The following is a 24500-nucleotide window of genomic DNA, read 5'->3' as shown; positions in this document are numbered from 1 at the left end:
TTCTCCTGAGGAAAGGCTGGTGGGCTTGAACCTCCGACCTTGTGGTTTGCAGTCCAGTGTTATAGTATAGAGCCATCATGCTCCTGTGTGTATATATATGTATGTGTGTGTATATATACACACATACACTTACATATCACAACATATATATCAAGGAGTTCTGGTGGCACCATGGGCAAGGTATTGGGCTGCTAACTAAACGGTAGGCAATTCAAACCCACCAGATGCTCAGCTGCCCTGGGGAAGAAAGATGGCGCTATCTACCCCTATCAACATTTATAGTCTTGGAAACCCTGCAGAGGGTCTCTATGAGTAGAAATCCACTCGACTCAATGACAGTGGATTTCATACATACATACAATTGTTGTTATGTGCTGTTGAGTTGGTTCTGACCCATAGAGACTCTGTATAGGGTTTCCAAGGAGCAGCTGGTGAGCTTGAACCACTGACCTTGTGGTTCAAATGACTTTTCAGTCCAGTGTATTAGCCCACAGTGCCATACCAGGATTCCACATACATATACACACACATATATGTAGCTGTTGTTAAATGTCATCAAGTCGGTTCCCACTCATAGTGACCCTGTAAAGAGTTTTTAAGGAATGACAGGTGGGTTTGAAGTGCGGACCAGTGCTTATCCTACAGCACCACATCAGGACTACATACCACTCATCACTACCTGCACATTATTTTGCACGTGTATATAATTCTATCGTATGTGTCTATTTTAGATGTACAAGCTCTTCAAAGGCAGGGCCTTTTTCTGTTTGACCACGACATTCAACCAGCATTTGCTGGCTGAATGAATGATTCAATGAACCAATCTAGTGAGGGAATTTGCTTTGCCCAACTTTCAGCTCCCCTGTGGCACCTTGTTACCCTGAAGTCTTCCTTGGGTGACCACTTGACTGAGGATGACAAATCAACTCAATTTTCTCACTAGAGAATCACAGAGATAAAATAAGCACAGAAATAAGATGAGTTGCTATGGGATTATCTGCATGGAACGTATGAGAGCAAATGGCCACAAACGGTTACAGCTGAGATTCCTACAGCCACCCTGGGTCCCCACATTCCTTGGGCTTTGGTGCTGAGCATTTTCACGGATTTTTCTTCTTGAGTTGATGTGTGGCTGGGTTATGTTCTTGCAACAAAAGGTGCGTGACAGACATCCCTCTCTGCCAACTTTGAGGACAGCCACAGCCCAGCAGAGTAACCAAAGGATGGGAAACCACCCAGCCTCATGGGCCAAACTGAGCAAGAGGCAAATTCAGAAAGACTATATATGAAATATACAGTTTGACACTTGGATTAGAAATAAAAAGTCTGAATATGACAGAGCAGCCGTTTTCTTTAAAGAAACCCATCATGGTAGATCATGGCTTTGCCTATATTAACGATTCACATTTGAGATGTCAAAATCATTACAATTATCTGCTTGACTCAAAAGTCTTCTGATAGCAAGGTTCACTTTGATGTTCCAAAGCATCTCTTGGGCCTAGTACAGTTCCTGGTAGGAGGTGATCCCTGATTGATGTTTTAGGAGTTCTGACTAAAAGTGACCGTATGGACAACAGGGTGAAATACTGTCTGGTCCTATGCTAGCCCCACCACCATTGCTACATTACAGCCCATTGTTGCAGCTATTGAGGGTCTTCCTCTTTATTCACTGACATGATGTCCTTCTCCAAGGACTGGTCCCTCCTGATAACATGTTCAAAGTACGTGAGATAAGCATGTGCCATCCATGCTTTTGGAGTCCTAATGTGATGCTGTGGGTTAATGCATCAGACTGCAAAGTCATTTGAACTGCAAGGTGGGTAGTTCAAGCTCACCAGCTGCTCCTTGGAAACCCTATACAGGGTCGCTATGGATTGGAACCAACGCAATGGCACTTAACAACAACATCCATGCTTTTAAGGAACATTCTGGCTGTGCTTCCAAGACAGATTCATCCATCTCTCAGTCCAAGGTATCTTCAATTTCCATTGACAACAACTTAGCATGAGCGTGCTAAATAATTATTAAAAACTAAAATGGCAGTGACCAGTAAGGTTTCTGAAGGCTTAGATTTGAAAATATCCATAAATCCTGTCATTTACCTTGCTTCCTTCAATAGATATTAGACATTCTCAACTAACTTTTCTTTACTTAAATCAAGTCCCTGCCCTGCCCAATTTCGTTCTCCCCAATTCTTTGTTTAGGAGGCTAGAAGTCCGAATTCAAGATGCCAATTCTAGGGAAAGGTTTTCCTGTTCTGTTGGCTTTGGGAAAAGGTCCTATTTCCTGGTTCCTTGGAGATCTCCAAGTGTCTGGGCATCTCTCTTGCCCCATCTTTCCTCAGCTCCTTTGATAGCTGAGCTCTTTTATAGCTCAAAAGAGATGGTCTCAAGACACACCCTACACTAATCTTACCTTATTAACAAAACAAAGACAACTCATTCTCAAGGAGGATTACACCCACAGGCATGTTTTTGTTGTTGCTGTTGTTATTGTTGTTAGGTGCCATCAAGTCATTTCAGATTCATAGCAACCCAGTGTACAACAGAAGGAAACACTGCCGAGTTCCGCATTGGTGTTGGTGTCATCCTCTCAATCCTTGCTAGGTTTGAGCCAATTGTTGCAGTCACTGCAGTCTAATTGAGGGTCTTCGTCTTAGATTTATTATTTTTTTTCTGACCCTTTATTTAATCCAATATGATCTCCTTCTCCAGGGTCCACTCAGCTTTTGGGGCAGCAGTCCCACCCACATTTTGGGGAGCGGCAAACTTCAACAGCAGCTCCACACTCTGAAGTCAAGTTGGCAACTATCTCTTTTAAACTCAGGAAGCTGTGACCCCACTCTTTGAGATCCAGGAGACCATGGCCTTATCCTTTAAAATAAAAATACCCTGATTTCTGTGCTCCCAACACAGTTCTACTGATCTCCAAGCAGCTCCTGGAATGATCATTTTCTTTTCCTGGAAGACATCAGATATATTTAGCCTGCTTCCTGTTTGTAGACTTTCAAGAGGCAGGCAGCATTCTTCGTTTTTGTTCTTTCTGCGTCTCCTTTGGTCTAAGCTGATGGGTTTTCTGTTGTGGTGGCTGGTTAGAGCAATCAATCACAGGTTTAATATCTTCAACAAAAGATTGTGCAGTCATACCCTTGGTGAAAATTCTAGGACACAGGTCTTCAGTTTGCACAACATAATTTTTCAAATCTTTAAAGTTTTGTTTTCATCTTGCACAGCTCATTTTTAAGTCCATTTCTCTCCTTTTCCTTACTATAAGCAGCAAGGAAAACCACACAGTCCCTTTAAGATATTGCTTAAAAACCACCTCAAACAGATATCCAAGTTCATCATTTACAAATCCTACTTTCCACCAAACATTTGAAGTTAATTCTGACAGGTCCTTTGTAACTACACAACAAGGCTCACCCCTTTTCCATTGTTCAATCACATGTTCAGCATTTCCTTTTAAAGCCTTGCCAGAAGTGCATTGAATGTTCACATTTCTAGCATCATTTTGTTGATGACACCATATGTATTTCCTAAGATGATAAAGACATTCTCTATAGCTCTACTTAGTTTCTTCTGCACCCTCACCAGACTTGCCTTTGATGTCCATAGTTCATTCAAGTCTCTTCAAGACAATCTAGGCTTTTATTATTAGGTACCTTAAAACTCTTTCAGCGTCTTCCCATTACCCAATTTCCAAACCACTTCCACATTGCAGGTGTTTGTTAGAGCAGCACACCCACTTCTCAGTACCAAGTTCTGCCTTAGTTCTCTAGTGCTGCTATAACAGAAATAACACAAATGGATGACTTTAACAAAAATGCATTTTGTTACAGTTTAGGAGGTTAGAAGTGTGAATTCAGGGTGTCAGCTCTAGAAAAGACTCTCTCTCTGTTGGCTTTGGAGGACAAGCCATTATTGCTTTTGAGCTTCTACTCCTGGCAGATCTGACATGGCTTGGCATCTGGTTTCTCCATCACTCCTCTGCTACTTAATCGCTTTTCTGTATCAAAGGAGATGGACTTGAGATACATCCTAATCCAATTCTGCTTCATTAACATAACAGAGATTAGGATTTACAACACAGAATTTTGGTGGCAATAATTCAATCCATAGCACATACCATGAAAATGAATGAAATAAGGAAAGAGCTGTTAACTTCGATTATAAACTGAATGTTTCGGGAAGGCTTGATAAAAATGAGATTTTAAAAAACCATGTCAAATTAGGAATGGACAAGACAACGGTACAAAGAAACCACAGATGTGGGGGAATTGTTCAGGTCTAGAAATAATTTATGGCATTTATTTGGCTAAGTGTCTAAATTCTTACACTAAAGGAATCAAATCTGGAAACTATAGAGGATGTGCTGTTGGTACTATGTATGTAAGGAAGATGATACGGAACCTAACATGTGAATCCATTAATAACTAAAACTAAAATATCAGGGAACAATACTTATCCTTCCTTCATGTGATGCTCTCAGAAATTCTCTATTCTAAGCTATTCAGTTTCAACTCTTATAAAGGCTGGTTGTGACCCCACCAATTTTTGATTTTATACCTCACAGTATGAAGAGACTCCTTCATTTTATCGATGGGGGAACTGAGATTCAGAAAGACTTAGAAGATATATTAAGGTCACACAATTTGTTTGTCAGAATTAAAATTCTCGACTACCTGTGGCTTTCCTACTACCCATGGCAACTTTTTGTTCCCCTTCAAAAAGCAGTGGAAAAAAACAGGTGCTGTTGTCAGAGTAGAACTGGGCTCTGTCGGGTTTTCAGTAGCTGTGTTTTCAGAAGTACGTCTTCAGGCCTTTCTGAATTGTCAGGCCAGGTGCCTCTGAATAGTCTCAAACCTCCAACCTTCTGGCTAGCTACCACGAGTGTTGGTACAATTTCCTTTTCAAAAGGTAGAAGGAGAATTGCGGTATGGAATGACAAGGATTCCTTCTAGAGAAGAAAGGAAAAGAATCCTTCATCCCCTCTAGTCTCTCCTTGCTCCTCTAAGCATTCTCTCTAAAGCAAGTTAAGTACCAGCACACACAGGTGCATGTGGTTTTATCCCCCAACTAAGACATCCCAAGTCTCTTGTGTGCTAGTCACACATATTTGGAGCAGGTGAACCATGTACCTGGGTGGAACACGTGAGCCTTCTAATTTTAGAATGACTTCAGCTCCACGTGGGAAAACTCAGACAATGGAACGGGGAAGCAGTTTTGCAGTTCTGAAAAGCTTTTGTTAGGCAAGATGAGCAAAACACAGAGCCTTTGCTTGCTGGCTGACCCAGTGTACTACCTGTTTTCCAAACAAGTAAAGCCTTCAAAGACTTTCCCTGTACTCAGATTCAATCTCCCTCTGTGCACTCCCAGCTCAAATGTACCATCTCAACAATAACAAGCCTTGTATCCCCACCAAGACAGGACCACCAGCTCCCTAAGAAAGCTGATAGTCAGGCCATTCCCATGAATAACACCAGTGTGAAGCCTCCAAGATAATTTCATCATCGCCTCTGAAAATTCTCCCAGACATGAAATTAGCCAGGCCTGCCAACACGCCCCGATCCCAGGTGGGTGTCATTAGGCACAGGTTAGAGGAAGGAGAAGTTCAGAGGTCTAAAGAGCCGCCCTGAGATGGTGCCAAGCAGACAGTGCGTGAGCAAGGCACTCACCACACCCCACTGGCCATTACAGGGAGTCTCATTAAAATAGGAGAACCAGATGGACGCCTGTGAGCTGTGTGACATTTCTGAGGATTAAGCAAGTAGCCACCCAACAACTTCTTAATCAGGGTGCATTCTGTCCCTTTTAAGGGGCATTAAAAGGTGCTTTTTGAAGATCGGTCCTAACTCCTTCCTGAGGAGGGTGTGACAGATGTTATAAGCTGTCACCCTAACCCTGCCTCCAGCTAATGATTCTCTGCCAACTTTACAAATGAACACCCAACCTGAAAACAGTTTTCTGCCCCGGCCCCCAGACTACTGATTTGACTCCCCTAGCCATTGTTTAAGAACTTGTGTGTTGCAGTGGTTAAGTATTTGAGAGCTAACTGAAAAGTTGGCAGTTCAAACCCTCTGGCCCTCCACAAGAGGAAGATGTGGCAGACTGCTGCTGTAAAGATTTATTGTTATTCTTAGGTGCCATTGAGTCAGTTCTGACTCATAGTGACTCTCTGTACAACAGAACGAAACACTGCCTGGTCCCTACGCCATTCTTACAATCGTTGCAATGCTTGAGCCCATTGTTGCAGACACTTTGTTGATCCAATCTTGTTGAAGGTCTTCTTCCTTTCATTGATCCTGTATTTTTCCAAGCATGATGTCCTTCTCCGAGGACTGTCCCCTCCTGATAACATGTCCAAAGTACATGAGACCTAGAAAGCTCTATGGGGCAGTTCTACTCAAAAGTTGCTAAGAGTCCAACTCGACTCACAACAACAACAATCACTGTTTTCTAAATCATGCACTTAACAGTCAGTTGAGGTTACCCTGTATTATGAAGAGGGTCATGTTTTAGATTCCATTCATCTTTTCATCTTTGCATTGGGCTCCCTGAGGGCAAAGAGAGAAGGCCGGATGCTTTTTATAGTCACTGCAACTCAAATGCTAGAACCTGAATGTGAAATAACACTGAGTTCCAAGAGAATTAAGTGTGTGGTACTCATACTACCACCTCCCTAGCCTAGGTCCATGGCAGGCATTATCAATCACTCACTGCCTTGGATCTCTAGCAGCCTTATAATCTTCTCAGTGCTGTTCTGCCAATCTATCAGCATTCTACTAATCTATCAGAGTTTGATCAATCCATCACAGTTCTATCAACCCATCAGAGTCGGTTCTAAACCATACGGACCTCCCTATGCATAACAGAATGAAATATCAGTGTGGTCATGTGAAAAAAACCGTATAGGTCATTCCTGATGCAAGTCCAAGAGATAAAGAAACTAAGATCCAAACAGGATCCAGATAAACAACTTGCCCAGGGGACTTGGCAAAACAGACTACACTGGGCCCAACACCCAGAATTCCTGACCGCCAGTCTTGGCACCGTATTCCTCTAATGTCTCACCCGAACCAGATGTTTGAGAAGCATTTACCGATGACAATAATGTCAGTTTCCTATGCCTCTGGCATTCTCTACCCTTCATATTTGGGATTTAAAATACAGAAAGTTCAGAAGAAGAAACCAGTGAAGCTTCAATAAGGGAGGCTAAAGGCAACTATCAAGTAATAAGAACAGGGAACTTCCCCCCCCACCCCCCCAAAAGCACAAGAAAAAACATGGGTCAGCTCCACAGTCTTTCAAGTCCAGACATCATCCTTGATTGCCACAATGATTTTGCAAATTTCTCTCCTCACTTGTGTTCCATTAGAATGTGAAGACTGCACTCAAGTATCCCCACAGTCCTACTCCAGTGCTACCATCCAGAAACATATCAAAACCTAACTTACAACTATTATTAACTTTCATCCCTAGCAACTCTTAAGAGTACAGAGACTCGCACATTTACTACAGTCATGGGTAAAGTCCTGGTAGCTTTTGACTTGAAACAACTCATCTTCACACCTAAAAATGAAGAGTTCAGGGGTTTAGTAAATGAGTCCATCAACATTCCGAGCAGAAGGGACCAGGAAAGACTCAGATATGAAAGATCATCATCACTCAGTACACGGATGAAAATGTCTGATTAAAACAGTGTTAACTGACAGAAAATATAAGTAGGAAGCAAAAGATGAAAACATCATAGTAAATGCAAATGCAAATAAGTGCCATGAAATTGAACACAGCAGCATCAAGTCTCTGTATCTACTTTTGTGGATGTGATAATGGGTTATGTTTTTAAAAATCCTTACCTGTTAGATATACACAATGAGGTACTCCTAAATGAAATAGCCTTTGCTTTAAAATACCCCAGCAAAGAAAAATAATGTTTAAGGTGGAGGAATAGATGAAAGAAAAATGGCAGAGTGTTGACAACTGCTGAAGTTGGTGATGGGTAGATGGGGACTGATTTCATTATTTCTTGTCTTTCTCCATTTGTCGGTCAATTTATTGTACTGTGGTGGCTTGTTTGTTCTGTGATGGAAGCTATGCCATTGGTATTTCAACCGTCAGGTTCACCCATGGTGGTCAGGTTTCAGCAGAGCTTCCAGACTAAGAGAGGTAGGAAGAAGGACCTGGTGATCCACTCTTCAACAAATAGGACAGTGAAAACCTTAGGATTAACAGCAGCAAACTAACTGATATAATGCTGGCAGGCACTCAAAATATTACTGGGGAAGAGCTTCCTCCACAAAGTAGAGTCAAACTTAATGACACAGATGGAGAAAAGTTTTCAGGAGCTTCATTTGTTGATGTGGCATGACTTAAAATAGGAAGAAACAGCTACAATGATCAGAACGTGGAGTGTACGAAGTATGAATCAAGGACATTTGGAAGTCATTAAAAATGACATGGTATGTGTAAACATCGCTATCCTAGGCATTAGTGAGTTGAAATGGACACATGGAGCTCTCCAAGGGCCATTTTGAATGGGACAATCATGTATTCTACTTTGCCAGGGATGACAAAATGAAAAGGAATGGTGTTCCATTCATTGTCAAAAAGAACATTTCAAGACTTAGCTTGAAATACAATGTTGTTAGGGATAAGACAATATCCATTCACCTACTAGGAAAACCAGTTAATACAATGATTATTTAAATTTACACACCAACTACTAATGCCAAAGGTAAAGAAACTGAAGATTTTCATCAAGTTCTGAAGTCTGGAATTGATCAAACATGCAATCAAGAAGACACTGACAATCACTGGTGACTGGAATGAGAAAGTTGGAAGCAAATTAGAATTAGTTATTGGAAAATATGGCCTTGGCGACAGAAATGATACCAGAGATCAAATGATAAAATTTTGTAAGACCAACAACTTATTAATTACAAATACCTTTTTGCAACAACATAAATTATGACTATATAAATAGGGTGTGGTGGTGGTGGTGATGTGCCATGGAGTCGGTTCCAACTCATAGTGACCTTGCGTAGGGTTTCTGAGGCTGAAAATCTTTACAGGAGTTGAAAGCCTCATCTTTCTCCCATAGAACTGTGGGTAGTTTTCAACTGCTGACCTTGAGATTAGCAGCCTGACGCTCTGGTAGCATAGTGGTTACGAATTGGGCTGCTAACCTTGTCAGCAGTTTGAAACTACCAGCTGTTCTATAGAAGAAAGATGAGGCTTTTCTGCTCCTGTAAAAATTTACACCCTTGGAAACCCTGTATAGGGTTGCTATGAGTTGGAATTGACTCCCCAGTACACCACCACCACCACCACCACCAGAAAAATAGGGTGTATGAGACTCTAAATCAGCAATTGGTTAGTTTTGCCATTCTGCTAGGTTTAAAAAGAGCCATCTCAGAAGCAGGAACATAGGATCTTAAGACCACCAAGATAGGAAAGCCACAAGGTCCCTGCATAGAGAAGTGGCAGTGGCAGAGGTGACAGCGGAGGGACAATGGGAGGCAGAGCAGCAGGTTTGGTCCACAGTACAGGTAAAGCTGAGTACCCTTCAGGGAGGAGGCTGGCTTGCAGAATGGGTGCCCTTTAGGCATTTATCAGGAGCGCTAAAGGAGATTGCAATGCTTGCCTGAGCAGGGCAGGGGCCAAGGGCCCATGTGGTAGAAAGACTGAAGACCAGAGAGAGGCATGCCTGCATTCAGCTGAGAAGAAGCACTTCTGACCAGAGGACTGCTAGATACTGAGTTGTTTCTGATCCTGATTAACTTCCCTAACAATCTCCAAATTTGTGAGTGTAGTCTGTAAGTTCTGCAATGAATATTTGAACTCAGCAGAGAAGTAGAGTGCCCTGGGAGGGATGGTTGGTGTCAGAATAGGATCAACCAGGATCGAGGGTGGAGTCATATCTGACCTCCGCCTCACAGAAATTGACCTTGGGCTGATGTGGAGTTTGATTCTCCTTCACTCTTGTGAAGCCAGTCAGACATGGCTTCCACATCATTTTTGCAAGAGAAGATTTCAAAGGGTGACTCAAGACAACAAAGAATTATAATGAAATGTGCAAAGACCTGTAGTTAGAAAATAAAAAGGAAGAACACGCTTAGCATTTCTCAAGCTGAAAGAACTGGAGAAAAAATTCAAACCTCGAGTTCCAATACTAAAGGAGCCTACAATCAAAATAGTAAACAACTAAAGAACCATCAAAAGAAGATGGAAAGAATACACAGAGTCAGTGTACCAAAAAAAATGGGTAGAGATTCAGCCATTTTAGGAGGCAGCAAATCTTTAAGAACTGTTAGTATTAAAGGGACAAGTGCAATTTACACTGAAGGCACTGGTGAAAAACAAGCCTCCAGAAATGGACAGAATGTCAACAGATATTTCAACAAACTGATGCAATGTCTGTTTGTCTATGCCAAGAAATTTGGAAGACAGTTACTTGGTCAACTGACTGGAAGAGATCCATCTTCGTACCCATTCCAAAGAAAGATGGTCCAGTGGAATGTGGACATTATAAAACATTCTTATTAATATCACATGCATGCAAAATTTTGCTGATAATTGAAAAACAGTTGCAGCAGTACAGCAACAAGGAATTGCTAGAAATTCAAGCCAGATTCAGATGAGGAAACAGAACAAGGTATATCATTACTGTTGTCACAGAGATCTTTGCTAAAGGTCGAGAATAGGAGAAAGATGTTTGTTGTTGAGTGCCATTGAGTTGGTTGCGACTCAGAGCAACCCTATAAAGGGTTTCTGCGGAGCAGCTAGGGCATTGACTATACAAAGGTATTTGATTTTGTGGATCATGACAAATTATGGATAGCAGTGTGAAAAATGGGAATTCTGGAATACTTAACTGTGCTCATGCAGAACCTGTATATAGACCAAGAAGCAGTAATTCAAACTGAACAAGAGGATGCTATGGGATTTAAAATCCGGAGAGGTGTGTGTCAGCCTTTCTCCATCTCTATTCACTATGTATGCCAAGTAAAGAATCTGAGAAACTGGACTCTATGAAGAATGCAGGGTCAGGACGGAAAGAAAACTCATTAACAACCTGTGGCATAGAGATGACACAATCTTGCTTTGCTGAAAGAAAACAGGATTTGAAGCACTTACTAATGAAGATCAAAGACTACACCTTTATTATGGATGATATCAAGGAAATCAAAACTCCTCACTGAAGAGAAAAGATTGAAGTTGTCAAGGATTTAATTTTACTTGTATCCATAATCAATGCCCATGCAAACAGCAGTTATGAAATCAAATGACATATTACGTTAAGCAAATCTGCTACAAAGATCTCTTGGTCTAGAGGAAAGATGTTACTTTGAAGACTAAGGTGTGCCTGACCCAATCCACAGTGTTTGCAATCATCTCATATGCTTGTAAAAGCTGGACAATGAATAAGGAAGACCGAAGAAGAACTGATGCATTTGAGTTATGGTTTGGCAAAGAATACTGCATATACCATGGACTGCTAGAGGAAGAAACAAACTGTCTTGGAAGTAGTATAGTCAGAATGTTCCTTAGAGCTAGGATGGGGTGACTTCATGTCATATTATTAGTAAGTTCTTGTTAATGTCACAGACATCCTCTTAGAAGAAGTCCAGAAAGGAAAGATAAAACAGAGGTTAAGTTAGTATTGCAACTTTAAAAAAAAATAAATGTAGCAGGTCCACCCATGTCTGTCCAGGTGGGACTGGGTAGTCCTAAAGGGCCGAGACAGAAGACATACAGGCTCACATTAGACATTTTCTAGGCTTTTCTTGTCTGTCTGAACAGATGGCGACTGAGACCAACGGGCAATATTACCAGGAGTGTCTTCCCTTTCCATGGAGAATACCACCAGCACTAGTTAACACTGCAACCTGTTACTTGGAAGGGACTTGGTAGTGGGCATGTCTCTTCCCCTGCAAGCCGTATGGAGAAAACTGGGAGAGGCTGGAGAGAGGGCTCTGCCTCACAGCTCCATCCAGTTTGGCCTGGAAGGTTGCAAGAAGCACAAATAAACCACAGGAAGTATCTTAACCCAAGGCAATGCTTATCAGATCAGAAGATGACCGAAACTGACCTAGTGTCTAAGTTCTCTCAAATGATGCCCAGCATGTGAGTGTCACTAAGGTACCAGGCTGCACTGGCGCTCTAACTGCAGAAGGGACTGAAGAGGCACCAAAGGCCACATGCACCCTAGGAGGCAACCTGATGGCCTGGTAAGTTACCCTCCCCCTACATTTCACATCTGAGCCTTTTGTGGAGTGGGAGGTAATTAAAAGGGGAAAGATGTGGTTTATAGGAACTCTGGTAGACCCTGGGCCCCAGAAGCACTGCTTTAGGACTGACACACTCACACCCCTGTCCTCTTAGCCCCAACGAAGTATGGACCCACTGCCACCAAGGTGAAACCCACTCATAGCAACCCTGTTTTGGGTTTCCCTGACTGTATATCTTTACTGGATCAGATAGCCTTCTTTCTCCCATGGAAAGGCTGATGGATTCAAACTGCTGACCCTGAGGTTAACAGCCCAACACATAACCCACTACACCACCAGATATCATAACAGAGAACAGGAGATGTTTTCTTTCATGTTATCATGGACCACCAAAGTGTAGCATCAGTGATAACAGTGATAAAAAGTACATCAGCTGGGAAGCTGCAGGAGCAGCGGTAGCATCAGCTCAGCTCCTGCGTGTTTGGAGGGCAAGATCTTTTAAAGGAGAAGAACACAAGAACCAAGGGCACTGTGTGGTTGGATAGAGAATTGATGAGTACGGAAGAAATACCTCCTGGGACCTCTCTGGAGTAAGTAGGGGACAGAAAGAGGCAGAGCTACTAGCAGATTCAACAGATGGGGCAGAGGTCAGTGAGACGCACTCTGAGTTAACAAGGACAGTGAAACGGGCAGGCTCAGCACAATTCATCTGGAAAGCCCTCTGGCCGTTGGTAAGGTATGGTCAGAAGCATGTTTATTCCTGCTTCTGGAGATACATATAAGGAAAGCATCCAAGAGAAGTGAAAAAGCATATCTGGGAAAGAAGAGGCAGCATCTTCACTTAAAAACCGAGGCACAAATTTCCAGTGGAAAATGTATCATTCAGTTATGCATGTCCACTTGAGTGCAACTTCCTGACATTTATAAAGGGATACATTTTAGACTTTCCAGCAACATGGAAAAACGCACAATCCCAAAACTTTGAGTTAAAAAAAAAAAAGCAGAAATCAAAATAGTTTCCTCTCCATGACTAATATTATAAAAATATTAACACTTGTGAACAAAGTCTAAAGGCAATGTACAAAAGCCACAGTGATGGCTTTACTGCAGTGCCCAGGATTACAGGCAATTTTGCTTCCTTTGTTTCCCAAATGTTCCAAAGTGTTGCTATGTTGTTGTTAAGTGCTATCGAGTCAGTTCTAACCCAAAGGGACCCTGTATAGTTTTTCCAAGGAGTGGCTAATGAGCTTGAACCACCGAGACCTTGCGGCTCAAACCACAGCGCCATACCAGAACTCCTTGGTATAGTGCTGATACAGGAGCTTTACAATGAAAAGAGAACATTACTATGAATTTCAAGGTATAAATCAGATAATAACAAAGATCACCAGGTAGAAGCAGACCAGAGGGGTCAGGAATTTGGGTTCTTCTTTTTGGGTTAATATGTGACCTGGAAAATGTCCCGAGCCTGGGGTCCTGAAAGCTCATTTTTTAATGCACTTGTCCACACAACCGGAACCGGTGATGAGAGATAGAAGAGGCAGGGAAGAGCTCCCTCGAGCTTATGGCTAAGACACCCCAGAGAGCACTAATGTGTGATGAGAGGGCACAGAGGGCTCAAGGGACAGCTGGTACTCAGCAGGCAGAGGCTCTCCAAGGTCATGGCCAGACCCCACACCCCATACATACATCAAGGAAAAACTGGACTCACCGCTCAGGGCTGATGTGGTGTTCTCCAGGGCTTGGCATACAGCCAATAAAACACCTGTGTGGGGAAGAAGAGAGAAAAGGTTAAGAGTGTATGTAGCACATAATTTTGCAGAGGATTCTAGGTGGTGGGGGTGGTGGTTGTGTGCCTTTGAGTCAGTTTTGACTCCTAGTGGCCCTGTATATGGTTTCCGAGGTTAAAAATTTTTACATCTTTCTCCTGTGGAGCAGCTGGTGGATTTGAACTGCTGAGCTTGCAGTTAGCAGCCCAACTAGTTAACCACCATGCTGCTTAGGACCTCTGAAAGACAGAACATTGGTAGTTTTACAAAAGAGTCAACAGATAGGACCAACTATGTAATTTGTGGGGCAAAATGAAATGGTGGGACCCCCTTGTTCAAATAGCAGGAAGAGGTACTAAGCTATAAAGGTACTAACGTAACAACCTTCCTTTGTTCTGTGGCCTGTCTCCAGGCTTGTCAGAGTGCTTTTCAGTTGTGATTTAATGTCATCAATCTCTTTTAGGCACAGGAATACTCACAAGGTGAGCACAGACCCTTGTAAGTGCCTAGAGCCTCAAGTGACATTGGAGTCAAGCATTCAGGTGACCCATTAGCTATTGGGGTCTCCTCCTGACAGCAGGTGAGGGTAGGGGGAAGTCTAGTCAGGAATCTCCTCTCTTCGGGGATTGGTAGCCACAACTCAAGGTGGGCAGGTGACCCCCCAAAGGTACTGCAACCTGCACACTTGGACACGTAGATACCTGGAGTGGGGGTAGTGAGTGGAAAGAAAGACTCATCTCTTTGCTTACTAAACAAGCTATGAACATGCTGTCAGCCCGGGGTGGGATGGCCTCCACTTGTCCTGCCTCGAAATGCTGGTGTTGGTGGAGGTGCGTACATCTGACCTGACCTATCTATGCCCAAGCCTCCACCTGGGGAAGAGCATGGCAGGGACAAGAACCCATCCAGGGAAGGCAGGGAGATTGCAACATGGGAGCCCCTAATGACCTCCACTGACCCTTTGGATTTCACTTACAAAATGCAAATTCAAAGACAGAATGATTAAGAATTTCAAGACAGCAATGGCCAAGTATTAAACTTTCAGCTCAGAGTTCTCTAATTCAGGTCACATGCCCACGAAGCTGGCCCTGCCAACGAATGACTTTATGTGCCCTCATATTACAGTATTGGAGGTTTCTTCTGGAGATCGAGCAACAACATTCTGATGAGGAAGGAACCTCTTGAGAGTTTTGCTATCAATAAGCACTAAATTAGAATGACTTTCTAAAACTGAAATGCAATGAGAGGCCACAATGGCCAGGCAGAGAGCCAGCAGGTCCAACAAGCCTGTCCCACTGCACAGGACTCACGCAACCCCCCACCACATGGGCTGTGAGGGTGTGGACCAAAAAGTTCTGGCTCTCAGGAGAGAAACAAATTTGAAATGAATAAAGCAGTCATGCTCACAGTTTCCCTTTAGGCTTTGAAATGAGAAAGAAACATAACAAGACAGCTTTTACTGGAGGCCTGGCATGGACTTCCCAAATACTCTGTCCTACAGAATTCTATAAGGAGCTCTGGTAGCGTAGTGGTTACGAATCAGGCTGTGAACCTTAAGGTCTGTAGTTCGAAACTACCAGCCGCTCTGTGGGAGAAAGATGAGACTTTCTGCTCCTGTAAAGATTTACAGCCTTGGAAACCCTGTACAGGGTCGTTATGGGTCGGCACCGACTCGACGGCACTTAACTAGTTCTATGGCGTTACAACCTGAAAGATTTGTGGTTCTGGCCTACCAGCCACTCCTTGTAAACCATATAAAAGCTGCTATGAGTTGAAGCCAACTCAATGGCACTTAACAACAACACAAAGTTTTGAAAGGAGCCCTGGTAGCACAATGCTCAGCTGCTAACCAGCAGTTTGAACCCACCCAGAGGCTCCAGAGGAGAAAGACCTGGTGACTTGTTCTTGTAAAACTGCAGCCTAGAAACCTCTACGGAACACTTCTACTCTGTCACACCGGGACACTGAGTCAAAATGAACTCAACAGCACCTAACAACAACATGAACAAGAGTCCTGGGCCAGCCATTTAGGCTGGGGGTGGCACGGCAAAGAAAATCAGTAAATTCACACACATCTTCATTGTGCAGATCTTTCTTACTGTCTAATGGGCTCTGCCTAGGAGAGTCATATAACTTTGAGAGTATGGCTCTTCGGGTCCCCATGGACACATCTGAAAGGCTTAGCTTGTTAACCACTAGTCAGAGTGAGAGGACGGCATTTCTGCCCAATGTCAGATGAAGTCCTAATGACTCAAGACAGACAATTGTGCTGACTTTGCTGGTCTCTCCACAAACCACTCTGGGCCTCAGCCAGCCAGCAACCCACAGTGACGTCAAAGGAAGCTCTGTGTACCTCTCAGGAGAACTGTCATGAACTGCCCCTGAACAAATGGGCTACCCTAACACCTCACTCCCTGCCCCACATCCAGGCAATCACAGAAGATATAGTTCCTGGCCTCCATGTTACTCTTTGCTTAAGCAGAACCAAAATAAGAAACCAAACACCATACAACTGCCATCCAGCACAGGGTACAAGCAACTCTCCAGGGAGACGAGGAAGGAGGCTGTGCTGATGGGGTCCTGCTTCCTCAGCCTTGAGACAAGTTATTCATTCCTACCCTGCCCCTGCTCCTCAGCTGCCACAAGGCATTTTGGGAAGATGTTAAAGTTTACAAAACCATGATCTTCCCACAGATGAAAGGTACTGGGTTTTTATGCATAACTTGAGAACTATGAGAAGAATAGGTCCTTTCCGTATTCTCATCCTTCCAGGGAAAACAACATCATAGTACTCTGGGCTCCCCTCTGGCATCTTCATTCACACATAGTATCAGTAAGGTGCTTTGATGAGAGGTGAGGCTTTGGAAACTCCTCCCTTCTTGCTTCACTCCCAGGGCCTTGGGCCTATCCTACAAGGATATGTAGGCCTCCTTCCCATCTTAGGTGGGCATGTACCACTTCCTAAGCATTTATTAGGGGCAGACCCAGCACAAGGGCTTATGGGCTTTTATTAAGTGAATTGTGCCCCCAAAATATGCGTTGTAAATCTTAAACCCCTATACTGATAGATGTTAACACCATTTGAGAATAGGACTTTTTTTGTTATATGAAAGAGGCCCTATCAGTGTGGTGGCTGTAAGTTGTCAAGTAGGTCCCAACTCATAGTGACCCTATATAGGGTTTCAGGACCTTGTATGAGAGTCCTGGTGTGGAGCTGTACGACAAGCACTGGACTGCAAGGTCAGTTTGAACCACAAGGTCAGTGGTTCACACTCACCAGCTGCTCCTTGGAAACCCTATCTATACAGGGTCACTATGAGTCGGAACTCACACAACAGCACTTAACAACAATAGGGTTTCTGTGAGTGTTTTAAGCTAATCACTTAAGAAATATAAAAAAGAGTGGATCACTTACAGAGAAAAAAAGTACAAATGGAGGGGAAGATACATGCTTTATGAGGATGGTTAAAGGAACCAAGAGACAGAAGCTGAAGACAGACAAGGACCTTCCCGCAGAGGAGAGAGAGTGAGCCTTCCCCTAGAGCCAGCGGCCTGAATTCAGACTTTCAGTCTTGTTGTTTGCTGAAGTCGCCCACCTGTGGGATTTCTGTTAGAGTAGCACTAGGTAACTGAGTCACATGCATTATCTTATTTAGTCCTCATGCTGTTGTTTTTAACTGCCGTCTATTTATGAGTCAGTTCTGATGCATACCGACCCTGTATAAGCTTTCCCAGGCCGTAAATCTTTTCTGCCAGAGCAGAAAGCCTCATCTTTATCCCTTGAAGTGCCTGGTGGACTCAAACTGCCAACCTTGTGGTTTGCAGCCCAGTACGTGTCCTACAGAGGCACTGCCCTTCCCCTGTTGTTGATTTTGTTGTTATTAAGTGCTGCTGTGTTGGTTCTGACTCATAGTGACTTTGGGTAGGGTTTCCAAGGAGTGGCTGGTGGGTTTGAACCACCGGTCTTGTGGTTAACAGCAGGCCTTGTGGTTAGTAGTCCTACAGTGCTACACCAGGGCTCTGTATTCCTTTTAGTCCTCAAAATCACCCACAGTGAGGGACCTCCAAGCCTCTGTACCTTCTGGTCCAATCCATGGAAACACCCAACTGTATAGATGAGGAAACAGCCTAAGAAAGGCTAAAAAATGTGCACAAACTCCTGCAGCCAAGTAAGTGGTAGAGCCAACTTCAGTCTGTCGGACTCCTGTGCCCAAGACAGTGTTCAGTTACCACGCTGCCTGCCAAGTCCTCTGACCATGCCTGTCATGAAGCACTCTAGGTGTGTGTTCACCAGCTGCATTTTTAGCTGCCATCAAGTTGGTACCCATCTCATGGGGGCCCATAAAGAACAAAGCAAAATGCCTCCCAGTGCTCCACTATCCCCATGATCAGCTGCGAATGGGACTGTTGTGAGTCATAAGTGTTTTCATTGGCTGATTTGCTGAGGTAGATCACCAGGCCTTTCTTCTTAGTTTAGTCTGGAAACTCCGCTAAAACTGGTTCAGCAGCACACACGCCTCCATGGGCAGATAGGTGGTAGCTACGTATGAGGTGAGCTGGCAGAGAATTGAGCCCAGGTCTCCACATGGAATGCAAAAATTCTACCATTGAACCACCACTGCCCCCCATTCATCAGCTATGGTGCCCAAATGAGTCCAAGCTCCAAGATGAAACTGGCCCAGCAGGTGACACATGACCTCTCTCTTCCGAGAGGCCGTATCTGTTGCTGGTTAGAATTTGTCCACATATGCATTGCCTCCAATCCCCCAGCCCCTAAGAACAAACCCTGCTGTGGGGAAGCCACCACCTCAGTTGCTGAAGCCCAAGAGGCTAGATGGTAGGCCTATGGCTGTGCTTGGAAAAGAAGGCCTTCCAGAAACCAGCGGCCTTGGCAGGCTCATCACACACAAAGGAAATCCTCCGCTGGAGGCACCTGTGTGGGGAGAGGAGCACCGCAGGGACACAGGCCGTGGCTCCTGGGAGGCAGCAGATGGTTCACACAGTGGCTTGGCTGCCACAGGCTCTTCCCACCGGCTCAGAACAGGCTCAGAACCACCTAGTGCCCCTCCCTCCAGGCCAACACACTGGTGGGCTGCTTCTGACAGCCTCCCACTTCTGTTTAGATTGCTCCACAGAGGGGAATCCCTAGGTTGTGGACTTTAAAAAGGCAAAGACAGAAAAGTAAAAGAGGCTAGTGAAAGGAAAACCACATACAACGGAAGCAAAACCTGGTGAAAGGCTAATTCCAAAGAAAACAGAGCAAGAACTCCAGGTCTGCCCTCAAGGAGGAATGATGGCTGCAACATTTATAATTCAGTTGTTTGGAACTCAGATAAAAGTTTCCAACAGAAACAATGGAGAAACAGAGGCTAGCCTATTTGTCTTGTAAATTCACAGAGACGGAACAATCCTCAACTCCATCCACTGATGGGCCAACAGGAAAAGCACAGAGTTTTGAGTTCTGGATGGGGACGTCCTCCTCCTACTACCTGTCAGCCTGGTTGCTCCAGTGCTGGGACCTCTGACCCCTGAGAAGCACCCTGCTCCCCCACTGTAGCCAGTGTTGCTTCTAAACTCCCACTTATTCCCCTAGATGCATTATTTGTTCCCCAACGAAAATCAAGAGCACTACGCTGCAGTCGTTTTTCTATTTCCTGGGCCAGGTCTCCTGAGGTAGGGTGAAGGGTTAAGCCAGATTGAAAGAAGAGGCAGTAGGCTCTCTCCGATGAAGAAACCTCTGGGTTTAGAGGAAAGGCCGCCTGGGGCACAACTAATGCAGGGCAGTGAGGATGAATGCATCTGGGGCACATTCCCCCTTTTCTCTCCTGCCATGCTTGTGGCTGGGGACAGGAAGCGGTGGAGGTACTTAGATGGTAGGGTGGGAACCAGCTGCCTTTCTAGGGGTACTCTCTCTCAGAATCCTTCAGCTCAGCATGGGGTCAGCAGGAGAATCCAGGGGGACAGCCTGAGGAATACTGCAGAGGGGCTGGGTTAACTCAGCAAGGAACTGGTCACAGTCTCACATCAATATCTTTACTCCTGAGGACACCAGCAAAGCTGAAAAAGAATGTGTGGAGGAACCAGCTGGCTGGAGCTAGGAAATCTCCAGGGATGGCAAGGAAAGCAGCTTAGAAATGAGTGACATGGGAATGAGTCACCTGGACCGACAGGAGACAGAGGGCCTTTTCTGTCATTACCCTGGATTGGGCGCTCAGCTTTAAAAATGCAGGTGGGACCCTGCTGCCCAGTGATACAATCTTATGATAGAGAACTTACTTGGAAAGGTTGGTGCAGTATTTCAGATGGCAGGTTCTGAGATACAGAGCAAAGAAACCAACTATGTGAAGAAGGGGCCACTCTTAGTCACAAGCCTCCAAGAGTGAGGTCCTAGCCCCCGCACCCATACATCCCATGACGTCATACACGTTAGCAGAAAGATACTGCTGTGTCAATGGGGGTGCAGGGGAGGGAGGCCCAGCAGAGCGTGCCAGTCTCCCCAGCTCCCTTCTTACATCATTCAAGAGGAGATGATGATTGTGGCTGGTATTATCAATAATTAGAGCAGCAAGTAACACCTTATTGACTGTGCAAAGCAACTCCTACGAAGTAGGTGCTATCATGTTCTCATTTTGTAGGTAAGAAAACAGAAATACAAGAGGTTAAACAACCTGCCCGAGACCCTCAGCACTGCTACTGTTGAGTCAATTCCAACCCATGGTGAGCCCACGAGCATCAAAGTAGAACTATGCTCCATAGGGGTTTCAAAGCTGGGACCTTTCAGAAGTAGATCCCTAGGTCTTTCTTCCAAGGTGCCTCTGGGTGCATTCAAACCGTCAACCTTTTGACTTAACTGTGTCACCCAGATGGTTTTGGTTTAAAATCATTTAGGAGATCCTAAACTAAAAGCACTTCCAGTTTGTAGATGAGAAAAATGCCATTAAATATAGATATTGACTTGATCATCGATTCCAAGCTTGCAGCCAGTGAAAAAACGCACTTTGGTTGGGGAGCTCTGGACCCTCAGCTACCCTCCCTGAAGACTCCTAGGTGGCAAAGTCCAACTTGACGAGTCTTGGAAATATCTCATGATAATGATGTCATGGAAAAGCAACCAGAATTATCTGAGTGTTCATAGGCATGTTCCATATCCATCTGTCTCCACTAAATACAGCCGAGGATGGGAAGAATAAAGTAGACAGAATGAACTCAGGGAGGCAGGAAAGACGGGCAGATGGACACCTGCACTCCAACTCTCTCACACTTTCCGATTCTGACCCAAGGCCTATCATGCTGAGTGGAAAGGAGTTTTGCTGCCAGGCCTGGGTTCAAATCCTGCCTCTGTCCCTCTTTATCTGTGAGGCCTTCGCTAAATTACCTCACTTAGCTGAGCCTTGGTGTCCTGTAAATCAGGAGAACATCTCCTCACAGAACTGCAGCAGGACTAAATGAAATGAAGCATATAAAGTTGTTGTTAAATGCCGTCGAGTCGGGTCTGACTCATTGGGGGGTTAGTGGATTTGAACTGTCCATCCTGTGGTTAGCAGTACAGTACTCATCCTACAGTGCCACACTGCAGTGAGCACACACTAAATCTTTCATCCTTGACTTGTTTAATGATTCCCAAGAAGTTTGGGGACAAGGAGAAGGTAGTCATAATTGCCCATTCCTGCCTTCCCTCTGGGACTCGCCAAGAGGACATCACCAAAAGCAGTCATTTGAGGCCCCAGGATCTCTCAGCTGCAGGCCATTGACAACTTGGACACTAAATTTTGTGATGGTTTTAAAAAACTGTTGTTGACTTATTGAGCATCTACTGAGGGTAAAAGAAGAAAGGCAAGAAAATCTGAGACACAGGACTTGCCCTTAAGGTATCCAAGACAGATGGTACAGCAATAATAGCCATGCTTCTTGTTAAGTGCCATCGAGTCCATTCTGACTCACAGAGACCCTGTATAGGTTTCCAAGAAGCAGCTAGAGGCTTTGAACTGCCAACCTTGTGGTTCGCAGTCCATTGCTGATCCTACAGTGCCACGCCAGGAGTCCAAACTATGTGAGAAAAATGACATTACCCCCATTCCTGCAAAGGTAAGTGTATCTGGACTGCTGATGCCACTGCCATAGTGCACAGAAGGCATCACATTTTCATAGACACTTCAGACCTTTCACATCCCAACACCATCTCCAACCCAGACCACTCTCCAGACACTTCCATCTCAAACTACATGTTCAAAAGTAACCTCATTTTGTCCCCTGACCTGTTCCTCCTCCTCCTCCTCGGTTCTGGGCTGAGCTGAAGACCTGATAGTCATTGTCAGCCCCTCCTTCCCCTTAACCCATATCCAAGCCAAACCCGCCTACACACACTGCCTACACAATGTCTAGTCAACCATCCACCCGCATCCCTACCGCACTGCCCCAGTTCAGGCCTCCTCATCTCTCTCTGGACTATCACAAGAGTTGCCTAACTAGTTTTCCTGCCAACAGCTTTCTTACCTTGGCTACTGCTAACAGAGTGATCTTCCTGAAACACATGCTGGACTATATCACTTGTTAAGTGCCATCGAGTCGGTTCCGAACCATAGAGACCTTGTATAGGGTTTCTGAAGAGCAGCTGGTAAACTCAAACCACCGACCTTGCGGTTCAAACCGACTTTGCAGTCCATTGTATTAAGCCACAGCGCCACACCAGAACTCTTACTATATATAACACTACTCTCCGCTAAACAATCCAGCAGCTCCCCATCGCTCACAGAGCCCAGATCAAAATCCTTAGAAGAGGATTGAAGGGGCATCATTTGGTCCCAAGCCCCATTTCCACCTAATGTCCTCCACCGCCTGCACATGGACTGCTCTTCCCTGGTGTGGTGCCTTGGGGCTTAGGTGCGGATCTGGCACTTGAGGCTATGCAACCTTTGCATAGTTGCCTCGAGTTTCCGTTTCCTTGGCTATAAAAGGGATAAAGATATCCATCTCCTATACAACGATGAAAGATTAAATGAGGTAGCATCTGGAAAGGGAGTCCATGGGTGGTGCAAACAGTCTACTGCACTTGTCTACTAACCAAAAGGTTGGTGATTTGAGTCCACCCAGAGCTGCCTTGATAGAAAAGCCCAATGAAACTCTATGGAGCACAGTTAGACTGAGTCGGAATTGGCTCAGCAGTAATTGTTCATACTGAGAGGCACCTAAAAAACATTCAACAAATGGTAGCTGCGATTAGAAGTATCATGAATATCATTATTACGCTGATCTCTCGAGCTGGCATGGTCCTTCCTCTATCCTTGGGCAACAACAAGCCTAGCATAACATCAGAAATATCCATTTATTCCTCAAAGCCATCCTCATTTTACTCTATCTTGTAATCAGAAATTTTTATGTCTTGACTGTTGCCCCTGCTAGTTCCATTGAGAACCGTCACGTGCCTGTATCATCCATCTCTGTATCTTCACACCCATGCCATTGCACTGGATTTGGTTTTCACCAAATGCATGTGGAGCTGCAGGGTCCCTAGTGGCTCAAATGGTTAAGAGCTCAACTGCTGATTGGAAAGTTGTTGGTTCAAGCCCACTTAGCCCCTCTGTGGGAAAAAGATCTGACAATCTACTTTCATAAAGATGTCAGCCAAGAAAGCTCTAGAGGATCATTCTGCTTTCACATGGGGTTACAATAAGTTGCAATTGACTTGACAATACTCAACAATAACACACTGAATTTGCCACCAGCTTGAACACAAAGTCAAATGGGCATGAGTATTGAAAATGTGCAAACAGGGATTAGGAAAGCCAGTGAGCTTCAGGAGAGTCTTCCTCATGTCTTATGTTAGATCCCATGGCTACAGCTCTAGGGCTTGGTTCTTATTCTGACTTCCGTGGAGATGGAGAGCACTTGATACCTGGCACTCATTGTTCAACAGATGTTTATTGAGTACCTACTACTGACTCATCTGTCAGTTTGTCCTACTGTGGTGGCTTGTGAGTTGCTGTGATTCTGAAAGCTATGCCACCAGTATTTTAAATACCACCAGGGTCATCCATGGTGGACAGGTTTCAGATGAGCTTCCAGACAAAGACAGACTAGGAGGAAAGAGTGACAAACTACTTCCGAATATTTAGTCACAGAAAACTTTATGAATAGCACAGAAACACTGTCAGATATAGTGCCAGAAAATGAGCCCCTCAGGTTGGAAGGCACTCAAAATGCGACTGGGGAAGAACTGCCTCCTCAAAGTAGAGTTGACCATGATGATGCGAATGGAGTAAAGCCCATGGGAGAAAATCCCGCGGGAACTTCATTTGCTGATGGGGCACAACTCAAAGTGTAGGGAAACAGCTGTAAACATCCATTGAAATCGGAACATGGAATGTATGAAGTATGGATCTGGGAAAATTGGAAGTTGTCAAAAATGAAATGGAATGCATAAACATCGATATCTTAGGCATTAGTGAGCTGAAATGGACTGGTATTGGGCATTTTGAATCTGACAACCACATGGTTTACTATGC

At 44.4% G+C, this 24500-nt stretch overlaps 1 protein-coding gene across 1 annotated transcript in view; it reads right to left on the bottom strand.

Annotated features, from left to right (window-relative positions):
* The window catches only part of TGFA (transforming growth factor, alpha), a 139616-nt gene that overhangs the window by 81981 nt on the left and 33135 nt on the right, over positions 1 to 24500 (bottom strand). Inside the window, exon 5 of the mRNA XM_006862992.1 lies at positions 13941 to 13994. Coding sequence (XP_006863054.1) covers positions 13941 to 13994 — 54 coding nt within the window. The remainder of the gene's footprint in view (positions 1 to 13940; positions 13995 to 24500) is intronic.

This window comes from Chrysochloris asiatica, unplaced genomic scaffold (genome assembly GCF_000296735.1).
Source record: "Chrysochloris asiatica unplaced genomic scaffold, ChrAsi1.0 scaffold00052, whole genome shotgun sequence".
Lineage (NCBI taxonomy): Eukaryota > Metazoa > Chordata > Mammalia > Afrosoricida > Chrysochloridae > Chrysochloris > Chrysochloris asiatica.
Note: the sequence above shows the minus strand (reverse complement) of the source record. Positions and strands in the feature narration are given on the sequence as shown.